This window comes from Liolophura sinensis, chromosome 4 (assembly GCF_032854445.1).
Source record: "Liolophura sinensis isolate JHLJ2023 chromosome 4, CUHK_Ljap_v2, whole genome shotgun sequence".
Taxonomy (NCBI): Eukaryota; Metazoa; Mollusca; class Polyplacophora; order Chitonida; family Chitonidae; genus Liolophura; species Liolophura sinensis.
This window is the reverse complement of record NC_088298.1, coordinates 20,458,752-20,473,171: the sequence shown is the minus strand read 5'-3', so window position 1 is coordinate 20,473,171 and position 14,420 is coordinate 20,458,752. Positions and strand designations below refer to the sequence as shown.

The window sequence follows — 14,420 nt, the reverse complement described above, 5'->3', positions numbered from 1 at the left end:
AAAAAAAATCAATTTAATTTGAGGAAATCAGAATATTTATTTTTGTACTCCAGATATTATCTGATATTTTGGACTTTAGCCTCTCACAGTTATAATACTAAAAGAAAAATGATTCTTGTGTGAATTTATGAAAGGTTAACTGATGGAACAGATGTTTTTTTCCTTACAATGCCGGAATTATAGTTGTTGTTAATTATAGTCTGTGGATGTGTTGATTTTTTCTCTCGTTCTTGGAACCAGCGTGAATGAGGTCCAGTTTCTTGTTGCCTGGCAATCTTTCTTCGATCAGTCTTTGTGTGTGAGAGTGTATAGACACAGATAAATCTACCTGTAACGATCCGCGGGCATCCCACCTGAGTCATCCTCCCCCTGGGTGGGTGTCACCCTAGTGCCCTATTGTCTGCACACCCTGCGAGTATTGATAAACTGCCTGCCCTGCATCAGTTAAGAGGTACTTCAGCGCTGTCCTGCAATGATGCACACAGATGCAGGTGTTGCTGTCGTGTATTGATTGCAGAGTCCAACACAGTGCAGCGGAGCGATGATTGTCCATCAGGATTTAGATGGAACAGCAACCAGGGGTCGAGAACAAAAAAAAGACTAAAAAAAAAAAGAAAGAAAAAAAAAAAGCGGCTGTAAAAACCTTGGTGACTCATAACTGGCGCCAAGATGGCGCTGTAGGTAAAACGGTTTTGGCTTCTGGAAATGCGTCCAGAGTTTATTGGAGCAATCCCATGATAATTGGAAAACGTATAGGTATAATCACATGCCCAGGTGTTCTTGCGTGTTTCTAGCTCGTTCTCACGAGATCAAGGATGATGATGACTCATGCGACTGTATTCTGCGAACTCAGGAAACATGTCAAAGCCACAAGCCGTAGCATTGTTCCTGCCAATTGTTGCTGGTTGTGCGTATCAGTGTCCAGATACTGAAATTGATCATGAGTCGCGGCTTTATGCCGGTTGCGTAGTTGATTCCAGAACATTTGGTTATCATCACAATCAACTGAACAGGTCATGCTTTTAAAGGTTAGCCATTGTGTGAGCCTGCAACAGGTCATTGCGTGAGGCGTTGCAACCATTATCACCTTGTTGCGTCATTCCCTTGAAGCCATTGTTTTAATTCCACAAGCATTTCATTGATTAAAAAAACGGTTCTCATTGTAATTACAGCACCTAAATAAATTGGTCACTTAAGGAAAGAAAAACTGGATTGACTGGATTTGACAAATTCAGGGGCTGCTCAAAGTTGTATAATTATCATGTTTTCAGCAGGAATCTTGTTCACAAAACACACGGAAATTGTGTGTGTAATCTGAGCATGGAGATAGAGTGGCTGGAAAAGTTGCTTTAATTTTTCACACTTTGTATTTTATCTTCTGTTTCTCCAGTTTTGAATCACCCTCCTTTTTATTTTGTCAGTTAAAGAAAGCCTTCTACTGTCCTGTCAAATCTGTTTTTATATTTTTCCAAAGTCTTAAACAAAGCAGCTATATAATCTTTCACTTTTTCCAAGTTAAAAGTCTTATTTCGGTGTTCCAAAGATTTGTCAATTCATGGAACTCCTTCATTCTTTGTCTTCAACCAAGACGACATACATATGTGCCAGACAGTGGAAAAGTTTGCCAGTCCTTTGCTGAAGGGTGAAGGTTTAATCCATTCTCTCCTGTTTTCTTCACTAATAAAACCTGGCTGTCATCATATTATAAGTAAAAACTTCTTGAGTATAGGTGACAATAATCGTTATCTGTAAATGTTCAGACATGTACTTCTTTAAAGAAAACAAAGATATTTTGTGACCAAACTGGAGAAAGTATCGTTCCTTTCATGTACTTAACTACTGATTTTTCTATCCCACTAAAATCCCGTTTACTGGTGATCAGTATTTGGACTTTGATTGATGAACCCTTGCATTGGGGATCATTACCAGGTTAATTCAGTCTCTTTACATGTCATTCAAGTGTTCTACAGATAAAGCTTGCTGTATCAACTGGTGGCAATCCATTTTGCTCCATCGGGGCACTGACGTTCTCAAAACATATCCCTGTGAATGCGACTTGTATCAGGTTTAGTTAGCTCTTGGTTGATAGGTTTGGCATTCATTGGATGTGACAGTGGTTTTGCTTTTTTTCTTATTGGCTCAGATTTTTTAGGGAAAGGTATCAGAATAGGATTGCGCTGTATTTTCTGCTTGTGATGTACACATATTTTATTGTGATGTACATATCTTTGCTTGTGATATATATGTCTTTGGTTATGATGTGGGTGTCTTTGCTTGTGATGTACTTGTCTATGCTTGTGATGTGCGTGTCTATGCTTGTGATGTGTGTGTCTATGCTTGTGATGTGTGTGTCTTTGCTTGTGATGTACTTGTCTTTGCTTGTGATGTGTGTGTCTATGCTTGTGATGTGTGTGTCTATGCTTGTGATGTATGTGTCTTTGTTTGTGATGGTCGTGCAAGTTTCATCGTGCAAGTTTCTTATGAATCATGCGATACTGTTGATCAAAGCAACAATGTAGAAACTGGCATGTGTGTGTCTCTACAGTCAAGTGTTAATTCATACCTGTAAATGTAAATGTAGTTTTTACGATAATTTTGATAAATGGCAATTCTTGCAATTACTAAGCCTTAGACCTGGGAGCAGCTGGGTTTTTGGTGATTGGAAGCAGTTAATACAGATTGAATGTGCTCTGCCTTTCCAGTTGTATACCCATTTCTGTTGCTCTGCATGTGTTTTCGCCCAGTTGGTCACAGTTCTTCAAGATCGCGTTTATGTTGAAAAGCTTTGTCAGACTTTTAGCATAAGCGTTAAATGTAGATCAACTTTATCGAGTTAAACTCAGTTGCTTATGATCAAAAGAACTTTAGCAGTTTTTTTCGACATAAACATTACATGTCGGTCATCTTTGTCGAGTTAAACCCAGTTGCTTAGGATTAAAAAAGTTTTATCAAACTTTTCGACCTAAGCGTAACGTGTAGGTCAACTTCGTTTAGTTAAACCCAGTTGCTTGGGATCAGAAAGTTTTGTGAGCACAAGCAGTACGTGTAGGTTAACTATGTTGAGTAGAACTCAGTTGCTTAGGATGACAGGACAGCCTACACCTGGAATTAGTTTGTGTAGATTGTACTCAGGGTGCTGTGTTACTTAGGAAATTCAAACCTACCTCTCAGAAGTAGGGCAATGTATAGCCTTTCACTTTTGACCTCTCCAAATCCATAAACTTGACATTATATGACTTGGTCAGTTGGGTTTTATTCTATCCCCTCACCCCAAACCCCACCCAACTTTGTCTACACAGTGACCAGTGGGAAGTAGATAAGTGTGATGTTGATATGGGCTGACTATCTACCATCAGCCCCCATCACCAGCTGAGCCTCCTCTGTTTCAGGCTGATGTATTCACAGAATGTCAGGAACTTGAAGAATTTCTGATGTTCCTGGTGGAAGTCTGAACTATATGCACATATATACCCCAAAAAATGTGCACAGCACCAAACTTCTTAATTGGGTGTGATTTGTGGTTGATGGGTATTGAGAAAGGTATACGTGATAATAAACTAATTTCTATTTTTCATAATTTCAAAGTATTCAAAGTATTTTTTACAGGTATGCACCTATCAGAAATTTACATTCCTTAAGAAAAACCTCTGGAAGGCCTGCAAAACTTCAGGGAATATGCTATTAAGAAATGTCATATCTCTCAAATTTATTATTATGCACAGATGTAGATGTATATCCCATGAAAACAGAACTGGTTAAAGATTAGCTTTCGGTGTGTGTAGGCCTACATGTTTATGTAGGTATATGAGTTGCATTCTTTTTACATCGTTATTATAATGGGACCAGATCAATACATGAAGACTCATTTCAATGGCATTTAGAAGCTGGGTTGGATGACATAAGACATACACAAACCACAGCTTCAGTTTATTCAGTTTATTTGTTGCTCATTGAATAAATAGAAATTATGATCTATGTATACCTTGTGTTAAATGCATGAAGGGTTTCAGCTTATGTAGACATTTCTTTTTGTTGACTGAGGCAAAGGTTTTGTGATAAACTTAAGAAGGTCTCAGTAATGAACAGCTCCACTCCTGGGGTATATCTTTAGGGTATGTTTGATTGTATGGAATGGGCTGCCAGCTGGGAGAGGGAACAACACACCCAGTTTTAGTCAGGATGAATTTCTCAACGCTCTGTTATCTACACCTGGGGGAGGCTTACACGCATTTCCAAGCCATTCAGCTCAATTGACCATAACTCTTACAACATCCCTCCCTCCCTACATCAACCCACCCTCTCTCCTCCATCCCCTTCCATTAGCTTGCCTCAGCACTAGTATACATGAAACCTTTCCGCATTGAGAAATATAATGCATTGGAATTGGAAATGGCCAGACTAAAACTGTAAAAATGTTTTTCATATTTTGCTGTATAAATTAATTTGTTTCCAGGTGTGTAAGAAAACAGAAATGGAAAATAAAAACATGGTAAACAGGTTTATTAGGCATATGATGTAGAAATGTGTCTTAAAATATATTTTTGAATAGGTTTCTGAAAGGATAAACGTTCTGAGACATGTTGAAATCAACTCTCCAGTACCACTTCCACCCCCACCGCATTTCCTCAAACCTCCATCCTCCTCCAAGATCTTATTTCCTGTAGAAGTCTCTCCTAGACCTATGCACCTGTTCATTTAAAGTACACATTTTTATCCCAATTTATTGAAACTTGGTAAATTTTAATCCCGTGCTATTGGAAGAGAAACTGCTGCATTGTTAGCAAACCATACCATACATACATGTACTTATTACCTGTATTAGAGCTCTCAGTGCAAGTTAATTTTTTAACCTTTTCAACCACTTCTACAACCAATATTTTGAAACATTCTGAGAGAACTATGGAGTGTAGAGAAATAATTTGCATAGTGTTATGAAGCTGGCATCTTTTGTGACACAACCAAATCATTTTTAGCATCATTTTTGTGATGAATGTGTGCATAAGTTTCACTGAAAAGAAAAGGAAAAAAGAAGTGCATTGGTTGTTGAAAAGGTTGAAGATTGACAGTATTCCCAACACTGAGTGATTAGTTACCCAATCCATCATTCGCCTGCAGTCTGATTTGCATTAAGATAGGCATCTGTTGTGACTTTATAATTGTCTGGGTGTACACAGTAATGTATAGCTAATGTCCTGTAAGTTGAAAGCCAGGTCTTGTTATGGCTGAGATACCAGCATTCTCAGAATAACCTGCTGGAAACCAGAATAACCAAATGATGCTGATAACTGGTAATGGGGCAGATAATAGGATAGGAGAAGATAACCCGAACTATGTTGGATAAGGGAAAAAAGATAAAACTAAAGACAGAGTTGTCTTCTGTAGGAAGCTTGAATCTCCAGACTGTGAATGTAGAGGGTTGTGAAGTTCCAGTGGGTTTGCAAGCTTGTTTCGATCCTTCCATCCTACCAGGTCTGTGTGTAGTATAGAGTACAGAAGAAGTTACAATAAACATAGCCAGAAAGTGAAGTAAGTGGTAATTATTAGCAGTTCTAAAATTGTCTGAAAAGTGTCTGAAATTCTGGTTAATGGTCTCAATTTTGCCACAATGTGCATTTTTTGTAGGCAAATAAAGGTACTAAAATATTGCTTTTTGAAATTTTCGGGAACTTGAAGAAATTTTATTTTATTTCTTTTTTTTTTCTGAATTAAATGTTTTAATTCTAAGGTTGACTTTTTGGATCATATTGGCAATCTTGAATGCCATTGATTATGCATAGCACCAAGATTTTCTAATTATCATTTTTTTTAAGCTTTAATTGGAAGAAGTTGTTGTGAATCTTTCTCATGTAATGTGCACTCTGCACACAGACCAGCTACCCTAATTCCTCAACCTGCTTCTGCAGTCAATATTTTGAAATATTCCAAGAGAACTATGGGGTGTAGAGAAATAATTTGCACAGTTTTATGAAGCTTGCATCTTTTGTGACACAAACAAATCATTTGTAGTGTCATTTTAATAAAAAATTATTTGCATAAATTCCACTGAAAAATGCACTTTTGTTGAGGGATGAAAAGGTTGAAGATTGACATTATCCCCATAACAGATAGAATGGGTATGAGAATGTTTGTTATTTATATGCAATAGTACAATGGTTGTAACGTTAAAATGGACCGTTGTAGCCCACTGACAGTCTGCTAACAGCCTGCCAGTTGTGAGCTAGTGGCTGGCTTGCCAAGTGTTTATGTTATTTATATGCAATAGTACAATGGTTGTAACGTTAAAATGGACCGTTGTAGCCCACTGACAGTCTGCTAACAGCCTGCCAGTTGTGAGCTAGTGGCTGGCTTGCCAAGTGTTTATGTTATTTATATGCAATAGTACAATGGTTGTAACGTTAAAATGGACAGTTGTAGCCCACTGACAGTCTGCTAACAGCCTGCCAGTTGTGAGCTAGTGGCTGGCTTGCCAAGTGTTTAGAAACCGTTAACCTCTTGACACTGTAATACCTGGTGCACAAGCTGAATCAAATTATCTTTGAGGATCTAGATGATACATTTAATTAGCGCAATAAATCATCGTCAGAACAAGACCTTGTTTGCAGAGCTGTTTTGCAGATATTTGTTAAATACCACATCAGTTAACAGTAAAACTTTCTGAACACAAGTTTTTCACAGATACATGTGTATTGATGGTTGTACCCAGATTGTTTGGAATATACTATATTTCAGTTGTTGGTCAAGTGTGTATTCCCAGTGTGTAAAAATAGTTTGTCGTTAAAATAGGATGAGACTTCACTTGGTCAGTGTCAAAAGAGTTAGTTTTGTTTTGGGTTGGTGGTTGATGTGAAAACCATGTAGGCCTTTCTGCTCTGCCCTGAGTTCTTTAAGCCTTCATTTTCATGTCACAGGCCCCTCAGCAAATCAGAGCCAGGTCCTCACAAAAAGTCAATATTGTTTTCTGTCGTCCCCATTTAACACAGCCAGCTCTCAAAAACCTCTCAAATGCCATAGGTTGAGAAACCATCTGTTTCTGCCATTATGGAGGCCACGAAAGAAGCATTTGGGTAAATGTACCTCCATTGATGAAGAGTTCTAACTGATTGATTCACAGAAAGCACTTGTGGCTGGCCATGGTGACATGTCACTAAAAGGGCAACCTCTGCATTCCGATGCTCTCCAAATTCTTGGCCATTCACTGTGCCTGACATGGACATGTTTTCTTGTTAACTTGGGGTGGGTGGGGGGAAGAGAGGGTCTGTAGCGGCACTAATTCACCTCACGCCACTCACCATTTCCGTTGCCGTGGCAAGTACCTTCCACTTCCGTTTTGTCTTAATTGTTTGCTCTTTAAACAAGCTTTAAACAAAAAGGAAGATAGAGTTAAGCAGTTGCAATTTCTGGAACACCATTCAAGAGTGACATGTTGTTGATCGTGATATGCCCTAAACCAGTGATACGTCTTAAACCAGTGATACGTCCTAAACCAGTGATATGCTCAAAACCAGTGATACGCCCTAAACCAGTGATACACCCTAAACCAGTGATATGCCCTAAACCAGTGATATGCCCTAAACCAGTGATTCACCCTAAACCAGTGATATGCCCTAAACCAGTGATATGCCCTTAACCAGTGATACGCCCTAAACTAGTGATACACCCTAAACCAGTGATATGCCCTAAACCACTCATATGTCCTAAACCAGTGATATGCCCTAAACCAGTGCATGTTCGCTGTACATTTTAGTCATTGCTAATAGGTTATAGGGCCTTGTGCTAATTTAGCTTATTTGTATCATTATAATTTCTGTTCATGATTTCTTAGTGCGTGTCATCTTTAATGTCAGCAAACTGTGTTGATACATGTGGAAGAATAAACATCTGTTTGTTTATCTTATTACTTAATACATGTCATTATGTTAATAGAGTTGTAGCAATTCTTTAAGAGGCGTGTAGAAGTGGACAGTAACTTTGTGCACCTTGTTATCCATATGGAATTTTGTGAAGCTGTGGCAAGGTTTCTCTTACTGTAGCTGTGTTTAATATGCTCTGTATTTTGGCTTAGTATGTTGGTCGGTTTGTCAAATTTATGACATCCTACTTTTTTTTTAGCAAGGTTATTAACAAAGGGCCTTAGTACAAGATAATGCGAAACGCTACGTGGAATATGTCGGCTATTACAAATTTACTGATGTTTAAATTTTGCCAATTACGATAGACATGTTTATACATGAGACACTTATACACACAGTCTCTTATTACACAACCATGTGCCCTCGCACTTGGGGAATCCGTGTGGCAGTGTTCATACATGCAGTTTTAGGAATATTATCATGCACGTAGTCCAAGACCGTATGATACTGTCAGTGACCTAAAAAAGAGCGTATTTATAGGGGAGAAAACGTCATAATACACTTATGTTGGATATCATCCAATTTTTCGATAAGAAAACATCAAAACACCTTTCTGAATTCTGTTGAAATTGGGCAAAATGAACAACTTAGCCATGTATAAAAGTTGAGGTCAATTGCAGTAATTACCACCTACATTTTTGAGGGTGGAAGACCAGAGGCATCAGTATTATACTGAGCTGTATTCTTCTCAAGCAATGAGCCTTCACTCAAGGAAATACATGAACAATCAACCCACCAATAGTTTTTCCAGCTGTTTGTTAATGTGATGATGTATTGTTGTTGTTGCAGAGGGAGGGCGTGGCCGCGGAGTTGGAGAGGGAGAAGATGCTGAGGGTGGACAGCGAGCAGAGGCTCAGAGACATGACCATCGAAAACGACTCGTGCAAGGGGCGGCTCAGGGCGCTACAGGAGGAGTTCAAAAAGTGAGAAAACATATAAATCTGTTAATTTTTATTTTTATAGGGTTCATCTAGAAACTGGAAATTGGGGCCTCTGTGGCCGAGGGGGTTAGCAGGCCAACACAACACAGTGACCTAGGAGCCTCCCACCAGTGCGGTCTCTGTGTTCATGCTGTTCATGCTGGCTTCCTCTCCAGCCGTATGTGGGAAAGTCTCCCAGCAACCTGCAGATGCTTGTGGGTTTCCCTCTGGCTCTGCTCAGCTTCCTCCCATCATCATACTGAACGCCTTATAAGTGAAATATTCTCGAGTGTGGTAGAGGGTACATGTACACGTACATTTGCCATAGGATGAGTTAAACAAAGTGGGCCTCGCTTTTTTATATATGCTGTATATATACTGGTTTTGTTTTAAAGTTTGGCCTATAAAACTTCACTTTCAGTTGCACATAAAGCCATGAAGATGAAGGCCATTGATACCAATGGGTGAAATGATTTATGAATTTTTCTGAAAGTGGGCCTGTTCATGAAGGGATACAGAATTGATACAGATTGGCTAACATTTGTGATAGGAGATACTAGGTTAAAGTGTAGCTTGGTCATCCTTGAGTACCCAAGGAATATGTGTACAGCTGGCTCACCCTTTTGACTGTTTCCTGGAAGAACAAGGAAATCTGACCTGAAATTTGAAATATTCATCATTTTATAGATCATTTTGAAAACTTTTAATTGGCCTCACTGGCACAGGTGTTCAAATTGCTGGCTAGCTGGAATTGTCTGGCACCTTAATGATTACGATCGCACATTCAAATCCAACTCTGCTGTTCCTGCTGTGGCTTTAAGTCAAGAGATTTGCTAGGTACCTGGGTCAGTTGGTTGATTACCGCAGTCACCATGAGTTGGTAGAGCGTCCGCTTCGGTAGTGGTAGATCCAGGGTCAACCCTGGGTCGGGTCACGCCTAAGACCTTGAAAGAGGAAGTTGTAAATTCCTCACCTGGCGCTCAGCATTTAGGGGATAGTGCAATGACTGTTTGACCTGTATCAGTATAATGCAACAAGGAGGCACATTACAAGTACATGCGCTCTAAGGATTCCTTCGTCGTCATATAACTGAAAAATTGTTAAGTACGATGTTAAACCCCAAACACTCACACACTCACTCGGACACCATGGTTTCCTCCACCCATAATCCTTACTGTCGTCAGATAGATGAAAAAAAATTAACACAGTGTTAAAGACCATTCAGATAAGTACATGAAAACCTTCAGTATAGGAGATTTAAATTTGTGTGAGATGATTGCTCCCTTGGACAGGCTTGATTAAGTGCCGTTTGCTTTGTAGTGGATGAGACTGGTTCGTAACATTTAGGCCAGAATTCACTTCTAGCGACCTTGGAGTTAATAACCCCGGGAGTTTTTGAGATTCTACCATCTCCACTTTTCTCACAGCATAGGAGCCATCAATTTTATGTGGTTTTGCATGGAGTTTGTTAAATGAAATACGAATGGAGCTGTCTGGGAAAGTTGATCTGTTACCCTAAGTCCTCAACCTTTTCACATATCAAAGAGCCCTGGGTTCTGCCCGGTTTCCTCCCACCATAATGCTGGCGGCCGTGGTATATGTGAAATATTCTCGAGTACGGCGTAAAACACCAGTCAAATAAATAAATAAATAAAGAGCAACTTTCAGTGCAATTAATGTGCACAATTATAATTTGATTTTGGAGACAAAACTCATTTGGTTGGATTGGTCAATTTCAGGGCTGCATGGTTTTTTCAGTCTGCACAGAATAATCCCTTCAGAATATACTGAATAAACACCGTGCAAACATGCGAAAAGTTTGAAGAATTACAGCACTTGCCACAGGCTGATAGGGTTTACCCCCGGTACTTTGCTTTACTTCACAGATGATAGTTACTGTCCTTTTTGAGTGAAATATTTTTTCATTGAGCACAGAATTATAAACATCAGTCTACCAATCAAAACTTTGAAGTTTTATTCACCTCATCATTGATCATAGAATTCACTGGTTCTAACCATTGTCCTGTGTTAAAAAGAAATAAATAATGAAATTTGTTCTTTTTTGCTGTTGCAGAATGGAGGAAGTTGTACAAAACATGATGCAGTACAAGACGAAGATTGACCAGTTAAAACAGGAAAAGTCCAGTTTGGCTGTCACCTATGAGGTGAGAGGATCTTTATGTTAAGCCTAAGGCATGTTTTGACATGACGACTGTATTTCACTCAAAGTTGAGCATTTTTCATGTGACATTTGCCTTGATTCTGATTGATGCATTCAGTGTCCCAAATAAGATCTTTTTTTTTTTTGTGAAGTTTGATTAATTTCTTATCAGACAAACTGAAGTGTTGGCATCAAAAATTTCATTTTAAGGCCTTTGTGTGCTTCTGACAGCGCATTTTTACAAGCTCGAAACTTTAGATTAAATACAGTATATCAGAGATTTTTGGCAAAAAAATATCAAACTGCACAAGCGTTTTTTTGCTATTATTGAAACAGTTCAAATCAGTAAAAAAAATCTTTTACAAAATATCAGCCTCATCTGTGAACATATTACCATTCAAAATCGATATTAAAAGTTCCTAAATTTGTAGTACGGGTCACTTTATAACTTTTTCAGATTTTAGAATCCTGTTAGCACTGTATAGTAATAGTACAAGTTTGATTCTGATATTCTCTGGAAGGCAATAGTTCAAACTATCCTGGGTGAATAGAGAACATTTTATATGATCAGTGACTGGGGATTTATTTTGACAAAGGTCAACGTTTCTTATATAACCTCTTTAAAGGGGAAGCTCGGGTTTGATTAATTATGGGTTTGATTAATTATGGGTTCATTGCTGATTTAAGACCTTGTAGGTAAGATCCAACCGTTCATTGTAACAAAATTGTTACGAATACATTGCAGTCAATCGGTTTTGTTTCTGCCTGTTTTGGAGAAATGCTGAAAGTAAAAGCCTCTAATACTACTCATCAGTAGACTTTACACTTATGTATGAAGTCGTCAGTGTCAGACTGTGAAAGAAGGCAGCCCTGCTATCAGGTTCTGTATGGTCCATGGAAACTTGTTTGACTTCTCAACAAGATACAAGATATCCCTGCTATTGGGTTCTGTATGGTCCATGGAAACTTGTTTGGCTTTTCAACAAGATACAAGATATCCCTACTATTGGGTTCTGTATGGTCCATGGAATCTTGTTTGGCTTTTCAACAAGATGCAAGATATCCCTACTATTGGGTTCTGTATGGTCCATGGAATCTTGTTTGGCTTTTCAACAAGATACAAGATATCCCTGCTATTGGGTTCTGTATGGTCCATGGAAACTTGTTTGACTTTTCAACAAGATACAAGATATCCCTGGTATTGGGTTCTGTATGGTCCATGGAATCTTGTTTGGCTTTTCAACAAGATGCAAGATATCCCTGCTATTGGGTTCTGTATGGTCCATGGAATCTTGTTTGGCTTTTCAACAAGATGCAAGATATCCCTACTATTGGGTTCTGTATGGTCCATGGAATCTTGTTTGGCTTTTCAACAAGATACAAGATATCCCTGCTATTGGGTTCTGTATGGTCCATGGAATCTTGTTTGGCTTTTCAACAAGATGCAAGATATCCCTACTATTGGGTTCTGTATGGTCCATGGAATCTTGTTTGGCTTTTCAACAAGATGCAAGATTGCCCTGCTATTGGGTTCTGTATGGTCCATGGAAACTTGTTTGGCTTTTCAACAAGATACAAGATTGCCCTGCTATTGGGTTCTGTATGGTCCATGGAATCTTGTTTGGCTTTTCAACAAGATGCAAGATATCCCTACTATTGGGTTCTGTATGGTCCATGGAATCTTGTTTGGCTTTTCAACAAGACGCAAGATATCCCTACTATTGGGTTCTGTATGGTCCATGGAATCTTGTTTGGCTTTTCAAAAAGATACAAGATATCCCTGCTATTGGGTTCTGTATGGTCCATGGAATCTTGTTTGGCTTTTCAAAAAGATACAAGATATCCCTGCTATTGGGTTCTGTATGGTCCATGGAATCTTGTTTGGCTTTTCAACAAGATGCAAGATATCCCTACTATTGGGTTCTGTATGGTCCATGGAATCTTGTTTGGCTTTTCAAAAAGATACAAGATATCCCTGCTATTGGGTTCTGTATGGTCCATGGAATCTTGTTTGGCTTTTCAAAAAGATACAAGATATCCCTGCTATTGGGTTCTGTATGGTCCATGGAATCTTGTTTGGCTTTTCAACAAGATGCAAGATATCCCTACTATTGGGTTCTGTATGGTCCATGGAATCTTGTTTGGCTTTTCAACAAGATACAAGATATCCCTGCTATTGGGTTCTGTATGGTCCATGGAATCTTGTTTGGCTTTTCAACAAGATACAAGATATCCCTGCTATTGGGTTCTGTATGATCCATGGAAACTTGTTTGGCTTTTCAACAAGATACAAGATATCCCTGCTATTGGGTTCTGTATAGTCCATCAAAACTTGTTTGGCTTTTCAACAAGATACAAGATATCCCTTCTATTGGGTTCTGTATGGTCCATGGAATCTTGTTTGGCTTTTCAAAAAGATACAAGATATCCCTGCTATTGGGTTCTGTATGGTCCATGGAATCTTGTTTGGCTTTTCAACAAGATGCAAGATATCCCTACTATTGGGTTCTGTATGGTCCATGGAATCTTGTTTGGCTTTTCAACAAGATACAAGATATCCCTGCTATTGGGTTCTGTATGGTCCATGGAATCTTGTTTGGCTTTTCAACAAGATACAAGATATCCCTACTATTGGGTTCTGTATGGTCCATGGAATCTTGTTTGGCTTTTCAACAAGATACAAGATATCCCTACTATTGGGTTCTGTATGGTCCATGGAATCTTGTTTGGCTTTTCAACAAGATACAAGATATCCCTGCTATTGGGTTCTGTATGGTCCATGGAATCTTGTTTGGCTTTTCAACAAGATACAAGATATCCCTACTATTGGGTTCTGTATGGTCCATGGAATCTTGTTTGGCTTTTCAACAAGATACAAGATATCCCTACTATTGGGTTCTGTATGGTCCATGGAATCTTGTTTGGCTTTTCAACAAGATACAAGATATCCCTACTATTGGGTTCTGTATGGTCCATGGAATCTTGTTTGGCTTTTCAACAAGATACAAGATATCCCTGCTATTGGGTTCTGTATGGTCCATGGAATCTTGTTTGGCTTTTCAACAAGATACAAGATATCCCTACTATTGGGTTCTGTATGGTCCATGGAATCTTGTTTGGCTTTTCAACAAGATACAAGATATCCCTACTATTGGGTTCTGTATGGTCCATGGAATCTTGTTTGGCTTTTCAACAAGATACAAGATATCCCTACTATTGGGTTCTGTATGGTCCATGGAATCTTGTTTGGCTTTTCAACAAGATACAAGATATCCCTACTATTGGGTTCTGTATGGTCCATCAAAACTTGTTAGACTCCTCAAGAGGATAATGTCACCATGATCAGTGCAAGCTATTGCTAAATGAGGTGAGCTGTTCCATGGTGGCTTGTTCTGCTTTTTAACCATATGAAGCTTTTTAAAGTCATTG

The 14,420-nt window shown here is 38.8% G+C and overlaps 1 protein-coding gene across 1 annotated transcript in view; it reads left to right on the top strand.

Annotated features, from left to right (window-relative positions):
- The window catches only part of LOC135464511 (uncharacterized), a 151,264-nt gene that overhangs the window by 110,326 nt on the left and 26,518 nt on the right, over positions 1-14,420 (top strand). Inside the window, exons 4-5 of the mRNA XM_064741936.1 lie at positions 8,700-8,833; positions 10,905-10,995. Coding sequence (XP_064598006.1) covers positions 8,700-8,833; positions 10,905-10,995 — 225 coding nt within the window. The remainder of the gene's footprint in view (positions 1-8,699; positions 8,834-10,904; positions 10,996-14,420) is intronic.